At 41.2% G+C, this 23,935-nt stretch overlaps 1 protein-coding gene across 1 annotated transcript; it reads right to left on the bottom strand.

The window, feature by feature from the left end:
- Positions 1 to 1,443: 1,443 nt before the first annotated feature.
- On the bottom strand, positions 1,444 to 21,594 carry CASP6 (caspase 6). The gene is made up of 8 exons (XM_065404847.1): positions 21,455 to 21,594; positions 14,339 to 14,380; positions 13,284 to 13,326; positions 8,533 to 8,679; positions 5,114 to 5,190; positions 4,448 to 4,623; positions 3,733 to 3,892; positions 1,444 to 2,358 (listed from the first exon to the last, which is right to left on the bottom strand). The coding sequence occupies exons 1-8, from the start codon at positions 21,492 to 21,494 to the stop codon at positions 2,120 to 2,122; spliced, it is 924 nt and encodes a 307-aa protein (XP_065260919.1). The 5' UTR covers positions 21,495 to 21,594; the 3' UTR covers positions 1,444 to 2,119.
- Positions 21,595 to 23,935: the final 2,341 nt, after the last annotated feature.

Genomic DNA, 23,935 nt, shown 5'->3' with positions numbered 1-23,935 from the left:
TTGAGGGGGCCATTTAGGGATCTGGGGCAAAAATCTGTCCGGGGATTGGTCCTGCTTTGAGCAGGAGGTTGGACTAGATGACCTCCTGAGGTCCCTTCCAACCCTGAGATTCTATGATAAGTGCTTTCCTGAACAGAGATGAACTTTAAATCATGTGGTTAAGTAATCCTGAATCAGAGCCAAAAACATAGTCCTCATTTTGTGATACTAACTCTATTTCTATACTTCTGCAGCATCTCCCATCCAGAACCTCTTGCCACTTATGAAAGTGGATAAGTATTATCCACATTTTACAGATGGGGAAACTAAACCGTATAGACGTTAAATGAGTTGCTTAAGGCCCCAAGTTGAGGGAATCCCTGACCCAGAATTAAGGAAACCATTTCTTGGATCTCTCTCCATGGCTCTAACTTCTGGCAGTGGTGCTGTCTTAACTGACAAAATCAGAGCACAGAAACCTTGAACCACAGACTAAGATCCTCTGCATTATTTGATTTTAAGTTACACAGCAAGAATAAATTTTTAGAAAGATACCTATTAGAATGAATATACAGGGTTAGTTTACATCTAATATCAAATTGGTGGGGGAGGGGGGGGAACTGGCTCAGTTTCCTTTTAGAGAAATACATTTGTTAGATGCTTTGATCATTTATCCTAATCAAGTTGTATGCGATTTATATACTGAATGAATAAAATTAATGATAAAACTAGTCAGTCTTAGGTCAGTATATACTATAAGTCTTGGACATCTATATAATATGGTACCTTAAATCTAAAACAACAAAAAATTTCGGACACCAAGTCAGTCACCTGTAGTTTTTCTTAAATCAGGCTGTATTGTGTATTAATTTTTACAGCATGACATGTATGCTACTCTTCAGGGGGCTGAAGAACATATTTGTATGCTCTCCTGACTAGTACTAGTATAAACTCAGGGTGCTATTGCAGTAATAGATTAAAGTTTGGCATGCAGTGTTCAGGGTACTATAAGTTTAAATACACATTTTATTTAAAGATGTTATTTTCCCATATTCAAAGATTGTGGGAAAATATTTAACCAAGCAATGAAGACTTCCAAATTTCTAAGAGGGTATTTAAAATAATGCAGAATAAATTTGTCAGGTAAAAGATTTGGCAATCTGAGTTTACTATTCTTGATGAAGTAAAAGGCAGAAAGAATAGTGTTTTGGGGGTGGTTTTTTGTTTTGTTTTTTGATTGATGATAAGTCTCTTGGATTGTGAACTGACTATAATTATTGTGTAAATTAGAGAGAGAATAAATGGAACCCCATGCTGTCATTTTTCTAACTACAGCAGTTCTTTAAAGTTCAGTGAAGAGATGGTATTGATCTAGTAAGGAAGAGCCCAAACACAGCAGTGCTTCTTAGATGTTCAGTTCCTCCCCTAAAATTGAAGACAAAATATCACACGGGCTTGGAGTCTAGTGAAACACACATTGCACATTTTTAATGCGTTGTAGGTGTTAAATATTTTTAAGATACAGAAAAATTACAAACATACCTTAGTTGCACTCCTCATAAATTAATGTCAGTGCAAAAAAAAAAAGCTTTTATATTCTAATGCAGTTTTAAAAATTTGTGAAAAAAGTTACAAAATGCTAGAATGCAGTTAGAAAGTAGACAAGGTGTCATTCAAGTGCAAGTCAGAACATTTTAAAAAACTAGTTAAAAAGTGTTTTCTTTCTTAGGACATATATGACCCTCATTACCATGGGATCTGAGCACCTTGCAATTTTTATTACACAGAAATCAGTGTTACAATTATTTCTCCCAAAATTCCCTGAGACTGCAGTTGCTGCGGTGCTGATTTATTATAACAAAGCAATAATTTCTAATCTAGAAAGGTTTTTTAAAAGTATTTAAATTATGGCTCCTGAAATTTGATCCCAGCATTTTTGAAAATAGTCCTGTTAAGGAAAATGCATGATGTGAATAACTGTGCAGTTCTCTAGCTATATTGAAAATCATGTTATAAACTACTGAACAAGAGAACAACCCCTTCACTCAGTGATCTTCTAGACTACAAGCTTAAGTGATGAAGATATTTTCCATTTTTGGAGTGAATCTGAATAAGATGCCATTCTCACAGATGGGCATATCTACTTTGATTTTTGAGTGAAGTGCAATTTTTTAGTCAGCATTGAGGCAAAACAAGGAATCTGCTTCTTTCCTATTGCATTCATGTCTCTGCACATATCCACTCTGCGAAGAGATACTTTCCTGTTAACCAGAGTGAGAAGTTCTGTGAATTCCAAGGAAGAACCATACTTTCTTATCATCTCACACAAGTCTTGAATATACCAGGTGCCATTTAGAGTTTCACGATGAGAATAGTAACCTATTGGGAAATAAGAGCATAGGACTCCATTTAACCTTAACTGAAGACTAGAAGCCACAGTTAATAACTTTCAATATCACAATTTATTTCTTGCCAGTCATGTTCATGGACTGCAGATAAGTTTTAGATATACGTCTCTGCACTGTTTATGCTATCTTGGGTATTCAGATGTTAGAGATAAAAACAGTACTTTGGCAAGTTTGCATAATCAGATTTAACCTGGGATTAATAAGAACGGCCACACTGTGTCAGCCCAATGGTCCATCTAGCCCAGTATCTTGTCTTCCAATAGTGCCCACTGCCAGATGCTTCACAGGGAATGAACAAAACATGGCAAGTGAGTGATCAAGTGATCCATGCCGTCATCCACTCCCAGCTTCTGGCAATTAAAGGCTCAGGACACCCAGAGCATGGGGTTGCATCCCTGATCATCTTGGCTAATGGCCACTGATGGATCTACTCTCCATGAATTTATTTAATTCTTTTTTGAACACATTATAGTTTTGGCCTTCACCCCACCCCCTGGTAACAAGTTCCACAGGTTGACTGTGTGTTGTGTGAAGTAGTACTTCCTTTTGTTTGTTTTACACTTGCTGCCTCTTAATTTCATCAGGTGAGCCCCCATGGTTCTTGTGTTATGTGAAGAGAGAAACAAAACTTTCTCCATACCATTCATGATTTTATAGACCTCTATCATAGCGCCTCCCCCCCTTATTGTCTCTTTTCCAAGTTGAAAAGTCCCAGTCTTTTTAATCTCTCCTCATAACTTATAATGGGTGCAATTCCATTTCTGTCAATGGAGTTGCACATTAGTGATTAATTTTGCCCTTTGACTTTATACAATATTTTGCAAAAAGATTTTGTATTAATATTTTTATACCTTTCCAACATCAGGTAATGTTAAGTTGAGTGCAATATTGATTCAGTAGCAGAAACAGTTCTGTAAATTCACCCACTGTTGAATTACAGGAGAGTCTTCAGGATTGGGAATGAGATGGTTTGGGGAGGGCACCCATCTGTGTGAGGAGGTTTAAGAAATCACATCCAAATGACATGCCGCTAGAAGTGCAGAAGAATATTTCCTCCTGACAGGTAGCTCAGTGATAGGGATGTGATCAGTATGCTTTGAGTTCAAAGTCATTTAAAAATTGCAAGTTAGATGGCATATTTTCATTTATTCTCAAGCCTTTACACCATGTGGGGGAGACAACACCACTAATGCAGACATGCAAAGTGGTAAGTTTAAGGAACTTGAATTCTTGTTTTGATTGTGTGATGAAGAAACTCTGCAAGCCTACTATATTTAGTGAAACAGCAGTGATAACTCCTGCAGGATTTAGATGCTAGAAACTTAAGTGCAAAATAACAACATACCTTCTGCAACCGAGTAGCACATTAGAAAGTCTGCACCAGCAGGTAAAGTATATATAGCTGCAGCATCCACTTCAGTTTCATTGACATTGGACTTGTCTACACTACTGTCCACTGCATCGTGAACAATGACTGGGTCATCGTGTTGATCTCCTCGACATGCCTAGCAGGAGAAAAAGCTGCTGAATCCTCTCATCTGCCAAGTACACTTAGCCATCACAGAACTAAATTCTGAAAGCAGAAGCTCTTCCTGTTTGTTTAGATGTTCTTCATTTATGTGACTAAGTTCAGAAAGAACTACCTTTTGTCCTGCTTGTACATCCCCAGGGCTTTCATTGGTAGAGCAAGCTGTTTAATAGTGACAGGCACCAACTTAGAAATATCAAAGCATAGCAGACACCATACTGACCTATTCTCCACTTTTGGAAGGAGAAGAGGGTAGTAGCCTTACAGATCAGTTCAGGGGGGGTGTTCTGTGTGTAAGCAGCAGCTTGAAAAGAAGTGTGGGAATACCCTTGTGAGAGAAGCAGGTGCATGAGGCTGGCAGTGTCAGTGAAGCAGAGTGGGGGACTCACTAAGGGCAGGTAGTAGCAAGCTGCCTCTTGGAAGTGTCATAATAACCACCGCCTTTTCCACCTGAGAAGAAGTTATCCCTAAAAGAACTGTCCTTTGTACCATTGGGGGAAAAAGTACACAAATTCAAGAACAGAGATCTTACCTGAATTATAAATATTTTAGGCTTTCCTACTAGACTCGGGCATTTGTCTCCTTTGAACATGTTTGTCACTGTCTGAACTTTTATTTTAGCATCATAGGCGTAAACGTGATTATCTTCACCATGGCTCAGGAACACACACACAAAGCAGTCAGCATCACTGTGGTTGTCCGTTGACACTAAAATAGTGGAACTGTGTTTAGATGATTACGCAAGCTTACAGTATTTATTAAACACCCCACCATTAGTCCACTCAGAACCATATGTAGCCATTTAATCTCAAATCAGTCCTATTCTAAATATGTTGAGTCAGCATCTCAGCTGCTGTAAATCAGCATAGCTCTGCTGAAGTCTGGAACTACACTGATCCATACAAGCAGAGGATCCAGTCTACTGGAAGTTAGAGAGATGCTTAGTAAACACTACTTCTGTTGGTCATAGATGCATCTTGGGAATTCCAACACTTGCAATGCAATACCAGTGAAGATACTACTGGTATAAAATAATATATTTTCTGTTCCTTAGTCTTTTTGTGTCATGGGATTTCATCATAGAAGGGAAACAATTCAAGTTACAGTGAACTTGTCTTAATAATGACGGAGAAATACAATTTTATCTAGAACCGCTCCTGCAAGCAGGCTAAGACATACCTACTACATGGTCTCCTACCTTCATAAATGTTCCGCATCACCTCTTCTGCTTTAAGGTCATCAAAGCATCTGACTTCAAATCCAAGCTCTGTCAAACTATCATTAAACACACACATTTTAATAAGTATCCTTTGTGAGTTATGCTAAAAATGCCACTGCTTTTGTTACTCCCTTTGGAACTTTATACCTTTTCCTTGAGAGAATAGATATCCATGTTAATTTATGTAATGGTACCCAAACCTGATACCCAGGAGTGTCTTAAAGATGCATAGAACAAACAAAAAAAGTAATTTATAAAGTGAAGGTGTTCTTATGAAATAGGAATTCTGTTAAGAGCAACAGAAAACACAAATAATTGAGGTACTCACCCAGGGACCTGTCTGAAAACCAACCAATATGCGAAATAAAGTAGAACTTCCATTTTTGCCAAAATGTAATTTCATTTTCAGGCAACTATGAGCCAAAATGACAATTTTGGACTTTTTTTTTTTTTTTGAAGGGTTATAATACTATCAAATCAGAAATTTAATATAAACATGATATAAAAACTTAATCATGTCCTGAAATATGCTGATGCTGGGCTACGCCACCTCCCTGTATTAAGCTTTTGATTAGGTTACGTGCAGCCACTTCCCTTGTGAGCTCTGTGCTAATCTACTACAATTGTAACTGGTTACTTTATAGACATCAGGTCAATGCCAGCCTAGCCTGGGTGCTTTACCCATTTTTACTCATTTCCTCAACACCATGATGTGTTGTTGTTGCATAGTTCCATAGGCTAAAACAAAATTCACTATGGAACTGCACTTCTTGTGAATGGAATAGTGGGTTTGCTATCACTTCTTTTGAGGGACATGTGTTTCTAATTACTACATCTAATATTGTATGCAGTGTAGCTATAGCTGTGTCAGTCCCAGGATATTAGAGACATAAGGTAATATTTTTTATTGGACCAACTTCTATTTAGTGAGAGAGACAAGCTTTCAAGCCACACACAGCTTTTCTTCAAGTCTGGGGATGACCTGAAGAAGAGCTCTGTGTGGCTTGAAAGCTTGTCTCTCTCACTAAATAGAAGTTGGTCCAATAAAAAAATATTACACCTTATGACGTTGCACCCCGTAATGCTTTATAGAAATATGCTTATGAGTGTAAATATGACATAACTGGGATGTGTTTTATGCTAGATAGGCAATGTAACATATCTCTGCAAAGGTTATGATCTACTGAATATATTCATCCTATTTGTATGCATGTATCTTTTTGTATTCAAAGTTATGAATATTGGCTATGTACTTGTTTGATTTTAAGTAGTCTCAGTGAAGCATTTGGTCAGCTTCTTGAGAAAAGACTATTCTCAGTAAGTGCCCAATCAAGAAACACTTAAGCTGACAGTGGACTTTGAAAGATGCCAATCCACATCTGAGCTTTCCTGGGAATGTGGCATTGGCCTTTAAAGAACTGAGTCATGCATGGACATGTGACTTGCTCATGTGACTGCAAAACTCCATCTTGTGGAGGGGATTTTACACAGGAGAGGAGAGGGGTTTCCACCCACAAGAGAGAGACTATATAAGCCCCTGGGAAACCCCTCCAAAGGACAGTAACTACAGGGGTGTGAGTTATTGCTGGACCCAAACTAGAAGGAGGCTAGTCTGCCAAAGAAGCTTAGACTATTAGGCTTAGACTTGTGTGTTTTGTTTGGTAATTTACATCGTTCTGTCTGTTATTACTCAGAAACACTTAAATCCTACTTTTTATATTTAATAAAATCACTTTTTACTTATTAATTAACCCAGAGCAAGTAATTAATTCCTGGGGGAGCAAACAGCTGTGCATATCTCTCTTTCAGTGTTACAGAGGGCAAACAATTTATGAGTTTACCCTGTATAAGCTTTATACACAGTAAAACGTATTTATTTGGGGTTTGGACCCCATTGGGTGCTGGAGACAGGAGCACTTCTTAAGCTGTTTTCAGTTAAGCCTGCAGCTTGTGGGGGACGTGGTTCAGACCTGGATCTGTGTTTGCAGCAGGCAAGCGTGTCTGGCACAACCAGGCAGAGTCCTGAAGTCCTAAGCTGCCAGGGAAAACGGACTCAGAGGTAGTCCCAGCACATCAGGTGGCAGTCCCAAGCGGGTTTCTGTGATCCAACCCGTGTCACACCTCACCTACTATGTCTCTCTATATCTAATATTGTCAGTGATGGCAGAGTCTGAAATTTGTTGGTAGTCCACAGCGGAAGACAACTAGTGCTAGGAGACATGGGTGTTTTCTATAAGTCACATATCCCTTCCTTTTTGCATATCTAAATTGTTGTAAAATAGCATATGGTTAAGCTTAGACTATACTGGCTCCTTGAGTTAGCTACATAAACATACGGATGTACAGCACAATTGTTCCTAGAGCTTTATTTGGCTGCAAAGCTGCCCTGCTTCCCTAAAGCTGCTTTTTGGTAACTACCAGTTGCCTATTTTGCATTTGCTAGCAGCTAGAACTGCATGCACTTGCTAGGTGAATAGGAATAAAGGCTTCTTAACTTTCTTAACTTTGCAGTCAGTTTTTGAAATTGTATCATACAGCACATCTGTTTACCCTACAAACCTGTCCTTGAACTACTCTGCTATTGGACGGCATAAGGTATTAAACAGATTTAGTTGAACTTCACATCACTTACTCAAACTGGTTACTGGTTTAGTGAATCACGGGAAGTGCAAGATGTGAATCAACAAAAGCCAATTTATCTCCTACCATAAGCTGCACAATTATAAGACTCATATTTAGAACTTCTATCTCAACAGTAGACATTTGCATCCAGCCATCACTTGGCTTGAATGCATTAGAGATATAAGATAAACTAATGTTGCCAAATAATATTAAATGGGCACAATCAGCTTGAAATCTAATCAATTACAAAAAATGAGTTGAAAGTAATTTCAGGTACTATACCTTTCCTCCCCCCCCCCCCCCCCCCCGGCACTTCCTACCAGTTTGTGACGTTACAATCAAGTTTACCTTTTTTCTATATTAACCTATAAAAATATGTGTTCCATTTTTCCCCCCCATGATATTGAGACAGAAAAATACATTGTTTGCTTAGTTACACAATACTAAAAAGCCTTTAAAAATTAAGGTCACCACTTAGTCTTCCTCACCCTGATGGCTGCCTGTACCTCAGCAGTCTATTTGCACAGGGCCTGATCCTGTCCCCACTGAACTCAATGGGGGTTCTGCCTATTATTTCAAAGGGAGCAGAAGCAGACATTTAACTCTTTTTATCATGGGGTACTGTGCAAAATCTTTCAGTCACAATTATGTCAATGAAATCAGTTATTTTAGAGCTGCTTATATAATTTTCATGACAAATCACTTTGAATTGCATATTTTTATTTAACTTATCTAAAAATAGTATCCTTCTGTAAAGCAGCCAAATAGCATCTTACCTGCGTTTCAGATTGTCTCTGTCTGCAAGTGTGCCACGTCTATCTGGCAGTGTTAAGTGCCAGTAAAACTGCTCATGATTGAAGATTAAAGCAACCCCTCTTCGCTTGTGGTTCATTTTGTATTGTGCTGCTGGATCAAATGGTTGGCTGTTACAAAGAGAGAACATGCCTTTCAATTAACAAATAAATAATTATTAGTTCACCTACATATGTTCAGCGGCCAAGATTTTCAAGAGTGACTATAGATGTTGGGTACCCAAATCCCTAGTCACATTTGAAAATCTGGGGCACATTAAATGAGTCATTCAAAAATATCATTAAAGAACTGGCTGCAGTAGATAAAGGCCAGTAAATTCTGAGTTTAAAAAGTTGTTTCTGTAACTTTCATTGTTTGCTTGGATTATCTATTGAATTCCAGGACAGAAGACTGCCAATGCAATAACTAGGTACATTATGATAAATTAAAATGGAGTCTGAACTCTGTACTGATTCTCCAGGTTTCACAGTTTAGCCAGACTTCTTATTTTAAAAGTCATAGTGCAGACACCTTTTGATAATGTAAGTGTGCACTAACTAGAATTTTGTTTGAAGTTACTGTTTACTGAATCATATGCAACATGAACATGGCAGTTTAAATAGTCACATAACTTTCTGAAGACAACATTGCGATGTTAGGTACTTATGCTGGTGGGACAGAGAGAGATTTTCGTCCAGGCTCACCTGAGACAAGTTACCTAAATCCAAATAACTCAAGCAAGATGAAATCAAAATGTCCTTAATACCAGTGACTCAGTTACAAGTCTGTACTATTCAGCATTTCTGCTCTTAGCATCACCATGCTCAGTACGCAAAAATCAAGAAGGGGGAAAAAGGTAGAGAAAGATGGGGCATTTTTCTTCCCCTTAATTATTCAACCTCCACCAATAGGAAAACTATGTCGGGTATAACCTGCTATAGCCTCCAAATCACTTGAGCAGCGACGGTGTGGACTTCTAAAAGATAAATTTCCACAATAGGCCACAGTTTTTAAAAAAATGAATACAAGCCATAAATATTTGGTGCATACAACTTATCCGAATCTACTGAAGAAAGAAATTATCTTATGGAATGAAACAGTGATCCCTGTCTAACTTGAGATGCATACTAAAAAGCTATTTTCAAACACCCACTAGGAAGCAATTTTTTAAACAGCTTCTCCCATGAAATCGGGACAAAAGTAAACATTCCACCTGAGAAGACCTGAAACCAAATACTTACCTGTCAAAAATAGCTAGCATGACTAGAGCCAGTTGTAGGGCAGTGTGACCCAACCTGGGCTATCACACTTGGCACCCTAGGACTGACCATGTCACGTTTTCAGTAAACAAAGACATAGCTGGAGGCTGCTTCTCAGTCGCTATTCCCTATATTGCTGTCTCTATGTGGGGAGCAACTTTCTCTCACACTTTGCCCCCACCATTTGTATTATATGTATTTGTAATATGTCAAATATTGTATGTGCATATGTCTCACTAGCCCATAATGTATAAAATATGTATAAAAATATAGATTTGCTAATTGTTCTGATAAGCAGAACAGACTTGCAATGAAATTCTGTGGACTGTTCTAAACATATAACCAGGGCCATTTGGGTCCTGGATATTATCTAGCAGGAAGAAAGATGATGAGGGGAAAAGTTAATTGATGGGTGCGCTAATGGTTGGAGAATGGTGTTGAATGAAGTCTGTGAAAATGGCTGGTATGAGGACATATGCAATTCTTGCATGTCATCTCAATATCTGTAGAACTGGTTCTCGGCATAGTTTCCCCTGTATTTCTTCCTTATTAATCACTTACACACTGCCTCTATGAATGGTACGACCTTCCTGAGCTCATCTGCAAAGTCTCTACCCTGTCCACATTTAAGTCCCTCTGAAAGACCCACTTCTGCAGTAGGGTTTATAGTAAATCTACTTGATTCATAAAAATAATAAATCTTTGTTTATAGACTCAGGCTTAAAGGCCAGAAGGGACCATCATGATTATCTAGTCTGATCTCCTGCACATCGCAGACCCCAGAATCTCATCCACCCACTCATGAAGTAAGCCCATAACCTCTGGCTGAGTTACTCAAATCTTGATTTAAAGACTTCAAGTTACAGCGAATCCACCATTTACTCTAGTTCAAACCAGACCCCAAATATGACTATCAGTGAGACCTTGACCATGTGGATGAGACCCACCAGACACACACCTGGGAAAGAACTAACTGTAGTAACTCGGAGCTCTTCCCCTCTAATGTCCTATCTCTGGCCATTGGAGATATTGACTAATAGCAGTCACGGAAGGGCCACCTGCCATTTGTGAGCAATCTCATCATACCATTAACTCCATAAATTTATTAAGCTCAGTCTTGAAACAAGTTACGTTTCTTGCCCCTACTACTCTCATTGGAAGGCTGTTCCAGCACCTAATTTTTCTGATGGTTAGAAGTGGGCACTTCTATCTTTAGCTTGTATTACCCTTAGAGCAGAGATCTGCCCCCATTCCAGCAGTGACACGTCTGGAAAGGGCTTAACATAGAGTGTTATTGTATGTATTTTTCAGACAATTTGTTTCCCTACATGTGCAGTATATGCCTGTTGTTCACATATTGTATTTCTTAGTTCCCTTTCCTCCTCCATAAAGTTATACACCTCTACCCCAATATAACATTGTCCTCGGGAGCCAAAAAATCTTACCGCATTATAGGTGAAACCGTGTTATATCGAACTTGCTTTGATCTGCCGGAGTGCGCAGCCCCGCCACCCCGGAGCACTGCTTTACCGCGTTATATCCAAATTCGTGTTATATTGGGTCGCGTTATATCGGGGTAGAGGTGTATCTGGAATGTACCTTTTACTTTAATCCTTTTAAAATACAAATACTCTATTAAAAAAAATTAATGCACTAACCTAATTTCAAATGAGCGCTCAATTCCCAACGAATTGTGTTGTGGTGACATCCATGCAGTTTCATGACGGTTGTCTCTCCTATCCCTGTCACACTTGACATGCATCACCTGTTTCTCATGGCCGGGGGGCAGAGCCACCACTAGGAACAAAGAGACGCTCCCAAAACAGGTAATGGGGGAAGCGGCAGCAGTGAGGTGTGTGTGTGTGTGTGTGTGTGTTTGTGTGTTCACACACATGAATATTAAGAGCTGAAATTTTTCAGCTGAAACTTTTTTCCCTGAAAAAATGCAGATTTGGACTGACCGAAATATTTTGACAAATTAATGCTGACTTTGTGAACTGCTTCAGTTGAAAAAAATGTGGAAATGTAGAAATGGTTCGTTTTGACATTTACAAAATGTTTTGATTTTTCAGAAAGATTCAGAAGGGGAATTAGGGGCCTAACTCCAACATTTAGGCACCACTCACAACTCTGATGAGAAGCTAGTCCCTTTATGCCAAATAGCCAGGGCACTCACCTGGGTATGGGGGAGACCAGAATTGAATGCCTCCTGCTTTTGAGCAGGGACTTGACTACAAGTCTCCCCACTCCCAAGAGAGCCCTCACCGGCTGGCTATTGGGTATTCTGAAGTAGGCTCCCTCAGTCACTCTTGTTGAAGCTGTTCCACTTTGCATAAATAAATATTTATTGGGCAAGAGAGAGCTGGTTAATGCCCTAACTACCAGATTAGAAGAGTCATTATCATTCTCTCTGTCCCAGTGACTATACCTATTTATACAAAGCGGACGGGCTTCAACAGGAGAGCTTGAGAGAGACCCCCACCAGAATATCCCATAGCTCAGCAGTAAGAGCTCTCTCCTGAGAGGTGGGAGATTCCTGTTCAAATTTTTTCTCCCCCACTCTCTCAAGGCAGAGAGGACGGAATTAAACCTGGGTCTCCCACATCCTGGGCGAGTGCTCTAACCAGCCACTGGGCTGAATGTTGTAAGAGTGGCAGCACCACCTCCCTATCCTCAAGCTGGATTTATTTGGGGCCAGATCTGATCATCATGCTCTGAGTATTTCTACCACATTGACCCCACCAGCAAGAGAGGTGGGGGAATGACTGTCTTCCCCTGGTTGGAGGATCATGCTGGGACTTAGGCGCACACTCAGAGACAGAAACTTACTGCACCAACAGACCTTTACAGCAGAAGTTAGGCACCAAGTAAATTTAGGCGCCTACAAGGTTAGGCAGCAGCTGAGCAGGGGGTTTGTGGATCACAGCAGCACCTCAACCAGGAACTTGGGCACCTAAATCCCTTTGTGGATCTGGGCCCTAAACACACCCCTTTCCTCTGCATTTCACTCCTGGCTAGCTTAGGTAGCTCCCTAATCAGCTTGCTGGCTCCAGTGAATCCCATTCTTAGGAATCTAACTCTCCCCATGCATTGTGTGGGAAACCAGGGTACCTAACTTGGGACCATGAATTAGCAGGTTGCCCAGGAGGTTAGTGTTGCAATGCCTAAGTCCCCTTCATTAATCTAGCCCTTCCTACTATATGTATTTGTTCACTGTCCAGCACTATGGAACTCTGATCCTTACTAGGGCCTCTGGATGGTGCCATAATAAAATAATAATGAACACTACTACTTCATTGATATGTAGGAGTTTGATACACATGTTCTGTAACATTAGAGGGCCGCCTTGGGTACTCAGCTTGGGGTCTTAACAAAGATTTAAAAAAACCCAAGTCATAAATGTTTTGAGTTTCACTTTCACGTCTCTATCTTCCATTACCGTCTTTAGTCATTCTGATTAAAACAAAGGCATTTACCTTCTCTCAAAGGCATCTGTTTCTGTGACGTTTTGGTCTCCACCTATAATAAAAAGAGAGCCAAAGGGTGTTTGAATTACTCACCCAGTTATTAAAAGAAAATTTGATATCTTAGGAAGTGGGAGATTTTCAAATTTAAACTTAATTACACTGCAACACCCCAGAATGCCATTCTGGCACTTTTTTTGGTGGGGTCCCGTTACTATCACGTATGAGTGATAGTTCTGGAAATCCATTCCAGCACTTCTTTTTTAAGGACTCACATGTAGAGTATGTGCAACCATTTGTAAAGTACACTTGCTAACATAAACAAGGCAGTTCATACACAGGCCAGATAATTAGGCATGAAATCACTTGATTTGCATTAACGCTTATTGGGGTGCACAATCTTATGGGTTTACTTTTGGAGGCCATTCTTAAACATGTGACCCCCAAAAGACCAGATTTTTAAAATTGCAAAAATGCGGATGCATAAATTATATATCTGCAATCATGGACACTGCATATGCAAATGACAAGCTGTCCATCTGATTATTTTAACACACAGCCTCTGTAAGTTCATGCAAAAACTGTGCATGCTTTTGAATACGCTATTTAATTTCTAGCACATAGTGGCACTTCTTTTAAATACATGATGCAATCAGCCTGAAACTAAGCATTTCTTTGAGGTTAGCTGTGTCACTCAACAATTTAGTAAGTGATGTAGGTATAAGGACATCCAACTAGCAGAAAAATTCTAAAACATGCAAACAACTCACACCCTTTCTTCTGCTAAAATGCATAGAATACGTACATCAGCCATGTTAGTACACCCAAAACTCCCACTGAAATTAATAACACTATTGAGTGTACAAGGAAAACAGAGCTGGACCTACTGTTCTAAAGATGTTAAAGATAAAGCTGTCAACTATGTGCTGTTCCCATCTTCTCCCACCTATACGTTAGTGTCTCCATAGATCTGAAGATATCTCACCATCTATATTACCAAAAGTGTGACAGCCCACAATACTCTTTTTAACCTAGCCATTTTATGAAAGTAATACACTTTACTGTACCTTTGGTATTTAAAGCAGGCCCACTATCCACCTGGATTTGCCCTGCAATTGAAAACACCACAATGTCACTGTCATAACATACAATGTATCCGCTGCAAAAAGGAAAATATGAGCACATTTTTATACTACACAACTCACACCCTTTCATAATTTGTTTCTGTAATAAATCAAATGAATGGAGTCATAGCACTCAGCCATGACAGACCATGTTTGTTAACTTTTGTGATTATTTTTTGCCCTTTGCTGCCCCATCAGTACCCTACCATTGAAATCAAGTCACAAAGGCCTTGTCTACATTAGCATTTCTCCTATTATTGATCTAGCACAGGTATATCTCTACTGGTGACAGCAATGGTGGAAATGCTAGTGTAGACCAGTTGCCAGTGTTTTTACCATCATGTTGTCTAACTGTCAAGGTTAGGTGGAACAGTGTAGGAAACACCTGTAGCCTGTCTACACTAGCAAGTCCACTGCGGCTACCACCAGAAGAACTGCAACAAGGGTGCTAGACTAATGATGGGAGAAATGCTGAAAAGTATTAACGTAGACACAGCTGAACTTAGCAGTAACAACATAGTTCAGAATCCTAAACAAAAAACTATTACAGAGAGCGTGTGTGTATGAGACTCACAATAGTTTTTGCCTGAAAACCTGGAGTTAAAGCTGATAAAGTATCACTTCAGCCAAAGTACACCCAACCCGTGAAAACATTATTGTTTCCCTTAAAAACTATCTTTCCTTAGCTTGGAAATTACAAGTCAAGTTTCCACTTAATTGCCAACCTCTCCCAAAAAACATACCTAAGTATGCAAATACATAGTTAAGGTCTCTGTGATCGGTGTATTGGGCCTATCTCAGTGTTGACAAGGAAAAGTTAACCTTCCTCTTTAGGAAGGGCCACCACTACATGTGCTTAATGATGGGATATGCAGGGAAGTGCAAGCTGTGGGGAATTAATGAATTCCTCATTATCCCAGAAAAGGGAAAGAAAGAATTAGGCAGGGGGGCTTGAGAAAAATAAGCTTCAAGGGAGAACAGCTGAGCCAAAGGAGTTGTCTCTTGGTGAACTATGCTGAAGTAAGCTATGTTGTGTGTTGAGTTTTATCTGACTGAGGTAAGATACCCTTTGTTTGCTGGGTCTCAGGCTAAAGAAAACTAAAGAGGACTTCTTGCTTGCTCTTAATTTAATTTCTGTTTAATCAGTTTCTAGTCATTTTTACTTTTGAGATTCACATACTCAACTAGAAAACCTCTACAGTATTTGGATTGCAAACACTGCTTGGAACTGTTCATTTGTTTTTGGTTTTTTTAAAGTTTCTAATTTTTTTAATTAATGAAAATGTTCTGTTGGTCGTTAGTCTTGTAAAGCTGGGATTTTTCAAAGGAACATCAGGGAGTTAGAGGGGTACCCAACTTCCATTGGAATTCAGTAGGATCTGGGAACCTAAATTTCTATTGGCTCCTTTGAAAATCACATATTAAAAGTTTCTTTTTTACAATATCTAAAATTTGGGCCAAGTGAAGTGACAACATTCCTTTCAAAGCTTACTGCTATTCAAATCTGTGTATTCCTTATTGGTTAACTCTAAGTGAATCCTTGGGCACTAAAAACATATCAATGATTGCAACCACAAGGTAATGGTATATTTACTGAGGCCTAGATTGTTTTCTCCTATGGGAATTGCTGGTGCTACCAAATTGCTTGAAGTCCTAGTCACACCTAAGACCTGGTGGCATTCTCAAACGATCTCCTAAAGGGGACCAAGCCAGTAGATATTCTCAGAACATGCCTCCTATTTAGGGCCCTGCACAAAAGATAGCCAGGGACAAGCAGTGGTGGGGTGTTTCTAGGTCAGTCTATCCCATATCCCGGTGGTTAGGGCACTCATCTGGGATGTGGGAAGATCCTGTTTGCAAATCAAGCAGGGAATTTAAAGCAGGAACTCAGGCCTCCTATATCACCAGGCCACAGAAACAGAGTGACTCTACAGCCTAGTGCTTAGGGCATCACCTGGGAAGTGGGAGAGGGGGAAGGTCCTGCTCCAAAATATTTAAGGTGTAACAGCTCCAAAGGAAAGATTGGGAGAGGAACACCCACTACCCAGGTACTCACCTGGGATGTGACAACCTGGGTTCAAGTATCTGTGCCACATCAAACAGAGGATGGATTTGAACTTGGGTTTCCCACATCCCAGGTGAGTGCACTAACCATGGGTTTACTGAGTAGATTAACAAGCATGTACTTGTGGATGTATTTTGTGCAGGGCCTGAACCAGTCTGCATGCTCTGAGAACATCAACTGGATCAGTCCTCACTGGAAAGATGGGGGTGGGGGGAAATGGCTACTTTGAGAATCTCACTGGGGCTTAAGAATAAGAAAGAAGAAAAACAGATGACTGGCTTGAAGGGAACAACCTGAGATGCTATAAAAAGCAACAGAGGGTCCTGTGGCACCTTTAAGACTAACAGAAGTATTGGGAGCATAAGCTTTCGTGGGTAAGAACCTCACTTCTTCAGATGCAAGCTATAGTTAATGATTCCTAACATGTGTGTGGTGACTGTTCAAGGGTATGAGTTGAATGCCAGAGGTTGTCTATTGCATCACAAGCTAACTATATTCATCTGAAGCAGATTCACGTACAATGGGGCCCTCCTCTAACACCTTTTCCTTCTTTCCCATGGGTATAAGTCAATGTGTCAGGAGCTGACTGAGGAGATATCTGAGCCATTAGCAATTATCTTTGAAAAGTCATGGAAGACAGGAGACATTCCAGAAGACTGGAAAAGGGCAAATATAGTGCCCATCTATAAAAAGGGAAATAAGGGCAACCCGGGGAATTACACACCAGTCAGCTTAACTTCTGTACCCAGAGAATGGAGCAAATAATTAAGCAATCAATTTTCAAACACCTAGAAGATAATAAGGTGATAAATAACAGTCAGCATGGATTTGTCAAGAACAAATCGTGTCAAACCAACCTGATAGCTTTCTTTGACAGGGTAACAAACCTTGTGGATAGGGGAGAAGTGGTAGACGTTATATATCTTGACTTTAGTAAGACTTTTGATACTGTCTCTCATGACCTTCTCATAAACAAACTAGGGAAATACAACCTGGATGGAGCTACTATAAGGTGGGTGCATAATGGCTGGAAAATCGTTCCCAGAGAGTAATCAGTAGTTCACAGTCATGCTGGAAGGGCATAACGAGTGGGGTCCCGCAGGGATCGGTTCTGGGTCTGGTTCTGTTCAATATCTTCATCAATGATTTAGATAATGGCATAGAGAGTACACTTATAAAATTTGCGGACGATACCAAGCTGTGAGGGGTTGCAAGTGCTTTGGAGGATAGGATTAAAATTCAAAATGATCTGGACAAACTGGAGAAATGGTCTGAAGTAAATAGGATGAAATTCAACAAAAATAAATGCAAAGTGCTCAACTTAGGAAGGAACAATCAGTTGCATACATACAAAATGGGAAATGACTGCCTACGAAGGAGGACTGCAGAAAGGGATCTGGTGGTCAGAGTGGATCACAAGCTAAATATGAGTAAACAGTGTAATGCTGTTGCAAAAAAAGCAAACATCATTCTGGGATGTTGTCATAACTATAAAGGGAAGGGTAACAGCTCTCCTGTGTACAGTACTAAAATCCCTCCTGGCCAGAGACTCCAGAATCCTTTTACCTGTAAAGGGTTAAGAAGCTTGGGTAACCTGGCTGACACCTGACCCAAAGGACCAATAAGGGGACAAGATACTTTCAAATCTTGGGGTGGGGAAAGGCTTTTGTGTGTGCTCTTTGTTTTAAGGGGTGGTTCACTCTTGGGACTGAGAGGGACCAGACATCAATCCAGGTTCTCCCCATCTTTCTAAACAAGTCTCTCTTATTTCAAACTTGTAAGTAAAAAGCCAGGCAAGGCGTCTTAGTTTTACTTTATTTTCTCAACTTGTAAATGTACCTTTTACTAGAGTGCTTATCTTTGTTTGCTGTACTTTGAACCTAAAACAGAGGGGGGTCCTTTGAGCTCTTTAAGTTTGATTACCCTGTAAAGTTATTTTCCATACTGATTTTACAGAGATGATTTTTACCTTTTTCTTTAATTAAAAGCCTTCTTTTTAAGAACCTGATTGATTTCTCCTTGTTTTAAGATCCAAGGGGGTTTGGATCTGTTTTCACCAGGAGTTGGTGAAAGGAAGGAGGGGGGAAGGGTCAATTTCTCCTTGTTTAAGATCCAAGGAGTTTGGATCTGTATTCACCAGGGAATTGGTGAAAAGTTTCTAAAAGCTTCCCAGGGTAGGGAATGGTGGCAGCGGACCAGAACTAAGCTGGTAGTTAATCTTAGAAGTCCTCATGCAGGCCCCTACATTTGTACCCTAAAGTTCAAAGTGGGGATACAGCCTTGACAGATGTATTAGTAGGAGTAGTGTAAGCAAGACACGAGAAGTAATTCTTCCCCTCTACTCCACGCTGATTAGGCCTCAACTGGAATATTGTGTCCAGTTCTGGGCGCCACATTTCAGGAAAGATGTTGACAAATTGGAGAAAGTCCAGAGAAGAGCAACAAAAATGATTAAAAGTCTAGAAACATGACCTATGAGGGAAGATTGAAAAAATTGGGTTTGTTTAGTCTGGAGAAGAGAAGGCTGAGAGAGGACACAATAACAGTTTTCAAGTACATAAAAAGTTGTTACAAGGAGGAGGGAGAAAAATTGTTCTTGTTAACCTCTGAGGATAGGACAAGAAGCAATGGGCTTAAATTGCAGCAAGGGCCGTTTAGGTTGGACATTAGGAAAAAGTTCCTAACTAGAATAAATTGCCTAGGGAGGTTGTGGAATCTCCATCACTGGGGATTTTTAAGAGCAGGTTGGACAAACCCCTGTCAGGGGTGGTCTAGATAATACTTAATCCTGCCTTGAGTGCAGGGGTCTGGACGAGATGACCTCTCGAGGTTCCTTCCAGTTCTATGATTCTATTAAATCTCTGTAGCTTTATGGCAGGGTTTGGTTGCTAGAGCAGTAAATGTACCTGCAATGGCAAGAAGCAGATTGCATGGGTAGAGGGCAATGTATCCGACAGCATGGGTCCAAATTTCAAAGTGCTAGCTACACTCTCTTTAATCTCATTCTGAATCAGCTGCAGTGCCAATGCTGCCCTTTAGCCTGTGCTAGGGTATGCCACAGGGTGCACGGAGGACTAAGCAACCACACCCCTCTCCACAGAAACTTTGTTTTAACAGGAGGGGTGCTCCTAAAATACATACAATATTAAATAAAAAACCATCATTATTGTGTACCCACTCAGTTAGTTGCAAACTAAGGGCTTGTATACATGGGAAAGTTATTCTGGAATAAGCTAAGGTGTGAATTAAAACCGATATAGTTATACTGGTATCATTCCCCAAGTGAACATTCTTAGGGTATATCTACCCTAGGGACCTTACAGCAGCACAGCTGTACCGCCACAGCCATGCCACTGTAAGGTCTCCGGTGTAGCCGCTCTTTGTTGGAAGGTGAGAGCTCTCCTGCAGGCATAATTAAACCACTCCCAACAAGCGGCGTTAGCTATGTCGGCAGGAGAACCTCTCCTGCCAACACAGCACTGTCCACATCAGCACTTTTGCCGGTGAAACTTATGTTGGTCAGGGGGGTGTTTTTTCACACCCCTGACTAACAAAAGTTTTACCAACAAAAATGATCGTGTAGACAAATCCTTACTCCGGTATAAGAGTGGCTTTTTTCAGTTTAGTATATGTTGCTTGGGAAGGTGGTTAAGATAAACTGGAAAAGACACTCTTACACTGAAATAAGTTTGTCGGCATGGGGTTATACAGCTGTAACTACAATGGCATAACTGGTAAATATTTTGAAGTTTGAAGGGATTTTGTTTGGTTGGGGTTTTTTTTTGTTGGTTTGTGGGGGTATTTTTTTGTTTTTTTGCAAACAATCTTTTGTGCAGTCTACTACTCATACCAGTTCTGAAAACATGGTTGGGGAAGAGGTCTGGGAGCATAGTCATTGCGAAGTTCTATTCCTTTCTAATTGATTTTCGGTTAATAGAGATGCATGTATTAACAGGTGTTTTACATGCCCTGGGTACAATAAGAGGTGCTATAAATTTTTTAAATGACACCGTTCTTTAGAAGAGAAAGAAAATAACTTTTAAAGGCACTGTTAAATCACCTTTATCAATAACTACAGGTGTCATACATTGCAAACCTGCTTTCATTTATTTTAAGAAAACACTAGTTTGACTGAGCGTGAACTACTTCCCATCTTATTAATTTAATGTGCAATGTATGCGTGGGAACAATTTTCCTCTGGTTCCTTCAATCAATATCAATAAGTAGTGGATAGTGGGCATTTTATGCATCCTGTTTGAAACCTGCCAACCAAAGGTGGCAGTTGTTTATGAATCACTGGTTTGCCTGGCACTGCAAGACTAGGTGCAGTGTAACCAGTGTTTAATTCGTGCCCGGGCTTGCTCTGGCACCTCTAGGCTTGGCAGTTCATAGCCCCAGCACCTCTCCCTTGCCCATCAGTTATGAAAGTAAAAAAACATTCCTTGAGCCCGGGGCACCGCTTTCATTACAAATTAAGCACTGAGTGTAGCAAAGAACAGCAGATCCCTGCCCTAGGGGCTGCAGGGCGGCGGCCGCCTTGGGGACCCTGGGCAGAAGCTGTTTGTGTTGCTGGCGAGGCAGGAGCCCTGGGCTGAGAGCCGGAGACAAAGAGCGGGCCGGGCTCCCTCCGCTCTCGCCTTTCACTTTCCCTTCTCAAGGGCAAGGTCAAGTGGGCGATGGTCGCCAGCCCTGCACGGCCCAGCCTGGCCAGACCCCCCTCCCCCCCAAGCTCTGCAGAGAGCCGCCCAGGAGCGGAGCACAGCGGCAGTAAAGAGAGGCCCCCCCCATGTGGGAACTATGGGGTTTAGGTGCCTTCCCCCTGCGCCCCTAGAGACAATGTCCCTCCACCCCCGAGCCCAGGGGGAGCAGCGCAGCCCTGGTCCTCCCGCGGTCCCCGCAGGGCCACGGCTCTGCCGCCCCCCGCCGGCCCCCCACGCTCGCCTCTTTGTGCTCCTTAGTGCCCGGAGCCCGCGGGCCGGGCTCTCCTGCCCTACCCGGGTTGCTGCCGATGCGCCGGTGCTTGGAGCTCGCCATGGCCACAAAGAAAGGCTCGAAGTGCGGCCCCCCCAAAGCTGGAGTTTAACAGACACCGCAGCCTTCCCCGGCTCGTCTTCTTCCTCCGCTGCTTCCTGCACCACCCGTCCCTAGCCCGCCTCCCTCCTTCAGTGGCCACCGCCCCTTCCCGGGCTAGGCAGCCCGTGCGGCTCCCGGCAGGCTGAGGGGATCCAGGGGGCGCGCCCGCCCGGGCTCTCCCCAGCCCCTCGTGTGCTCAGCGGGGTTGTACAGTACAGCCCGCTGCCCTCCTCCCGTTGGGTGGGGAGAAAAATAGCAATAATCCAACCAGGTCCTCGCTGCAGTAACTGGGCTTTTGGTTTTATATCACTGGACTGAGCCAGACCCCAGATCCAACCAGCACCAGCACTGGGGGGTTTCAGGGGGCAGGAGCCAACTGGAAATTTCAGACCCGGACCCGATATTTTTAATTAGTGTACTGAACCAAGACCCTGCAGCTCAACACCCCCACGTCCAGCTGAGTACCCCTAAAGTCTGGATCAACTTTCCCTTACAGTACTTGTTGACTAGCAGTCTCCTGCCAGTATTTAGCCTTAGATGGAGTTTACCACCAGCTTTGGGCTGCATTCCCAAGCAACCCAACACCAAGAAGACCTGATCCTGGCGCACCGGGGGCCGCTACCGGCCTCACACCGTTCATGGGCATCTCTTAAGTTCAAGAGGGCATGAAACCGTTAAGAGGTGCCCATGGACGATGTAAGGCCGGTAGTGGCCCCCGGCATGCCAGGACCAGGTCTTCTTGCAGTCAGGTTGCTTGGGAATGCAGCCCAAAGCTGGTGGTAAACTCCATCTAAGCTCAAAGTCTGGACCTTGCCTATGAAGCATTACACTTTAGGGTCTCAGACATATGGCTTTGCGTGCAAAATTGAATCAATGGGAGCTTGGTCATTAGAACTGTGCAGCAACAATTGTGTGCCTCACTGCTGCACAGCTTTAAAAATTACATCCTGAATGTCCCCCCCAAATAGTGTTAGCACAACAGCTACCTTACTTAGAATCTGCACCTTAGGTCACTTGGAGGAAATCCCACTGTAATGTGCATACCTAAGTATTTTGTCTTTTAAAATATCTTATTTTTCTTTTAAAAATATGGAACTTGCTGTTTTGACCAAGTTATTCCCTTTGTGAACCCTTTCACTGGATTCCTGTCTCTTACTGCATCAAATTCAAGCTTCTCGTCTTTACTGTCAAGGTCCTATATATTCTCACTCCCTACCTACTGTGCCTCTTTGCTCTCATTTTCTGTTATTCCCCATTTTATTCTCTCCTTCCTGGTCCCTTCATATTGCTCCTGCCTTATTCTGTCCCCTGTGCTTGTCATGGTTTCCCATTTCAGACAATTGTCAGCTGCTTCCTTCCTCTAATCCCTCCTTACCACTCACATCTTTCAGGAATCTTTCCTTTCCTGTTCTAACCTGAAATAATCTCTCCGCACTCTTTTTTTTTTCTTTTTTAATCTTAATTGCTATTTTATGTCTAGTCTTTTTTTTTTCCTCTTTATTTTCACTTACATTGTAAATACTTTAGGGCAAGAAACGTGCCTCAATCTGTTGGTAGATTGCCATGTAAATGTTTGACACTATAATAATTACTATTAATCTATACACCTATTCATTTTGTAAAGAAAAGTTCTGTCTGAGACCAATAGCATATATTTATCACAAGTACTGTGGCTATATTTTTTTAATCCCTACACTTGTATCACAACATGTTTGCCAAATCCCAAAGCACATATCTGCATATAAAAATGGGTAGAACTAGAGCCTGCGGGTTGGTAAACAAGAGAGATTAAAAACTATAAAATTAGGGAAATAGGAGGAGGATTCCATAAAGACTAAAGAGCAGATTAAAGTTCTTCCCTTCATTCTAAAATAGTCCAGTACACTAACCAAAATGACTGCATTTAGAATAAATGGACCTCATAGCTAATATTTCACCAAAAAACCCCCACAAAAAGCCATCTCTTTTGTTTTTGCACATTAAATCCTAATGGTAACACAATAGTAATTTCAGTGAGGTGGTTAAAACTTCACACTTGAAGGATTAGGAGGAGCTACTTTGTCAGGAGTGAAATGAATCCAACAGTGTAACCACATAGTTAGCTAGTGAGTGAGTTATCTACTCTTCAGTTATATTGTAGACCCATAAATGTTGACAGATAGTGCAACTGAAGCCCTGCTTAAGTTTCAGGAATCAGCTGCAGGCAAGTTCTTTGCTCTGTTCTGGTGTCTGTTAAGAGTGATACCTCTAATATATAATAGAAACGTTTCAGAAGTCAGTGGGTAGCTGAACAAAACTGCCTATATTAAAAGAAAATGTTCTTTTGTTTGTCATGGGCTATGCATATGGAGTTGGACTAGTATCAATTACACTCTTGTATACTAACAGAACGGCTAAAAATA

Source organism: Emys orbicularis, chromosome 5 (genome assembly GCF_028017835.1).
Source record: "Emys orbicularis isolate rEmyOrb1 chromosome 5, rEmyOrb1.hap1, whole genome shotgun sequence".
NCBI classification, from domain to species: Eukaryota; Metazoa; Chordata; order Testudines; family Emydidae; genus Emys; species Emys orbicularis.
This window is presented reverse-complemented; position numbering and strand designations above follow the sequence as displayed.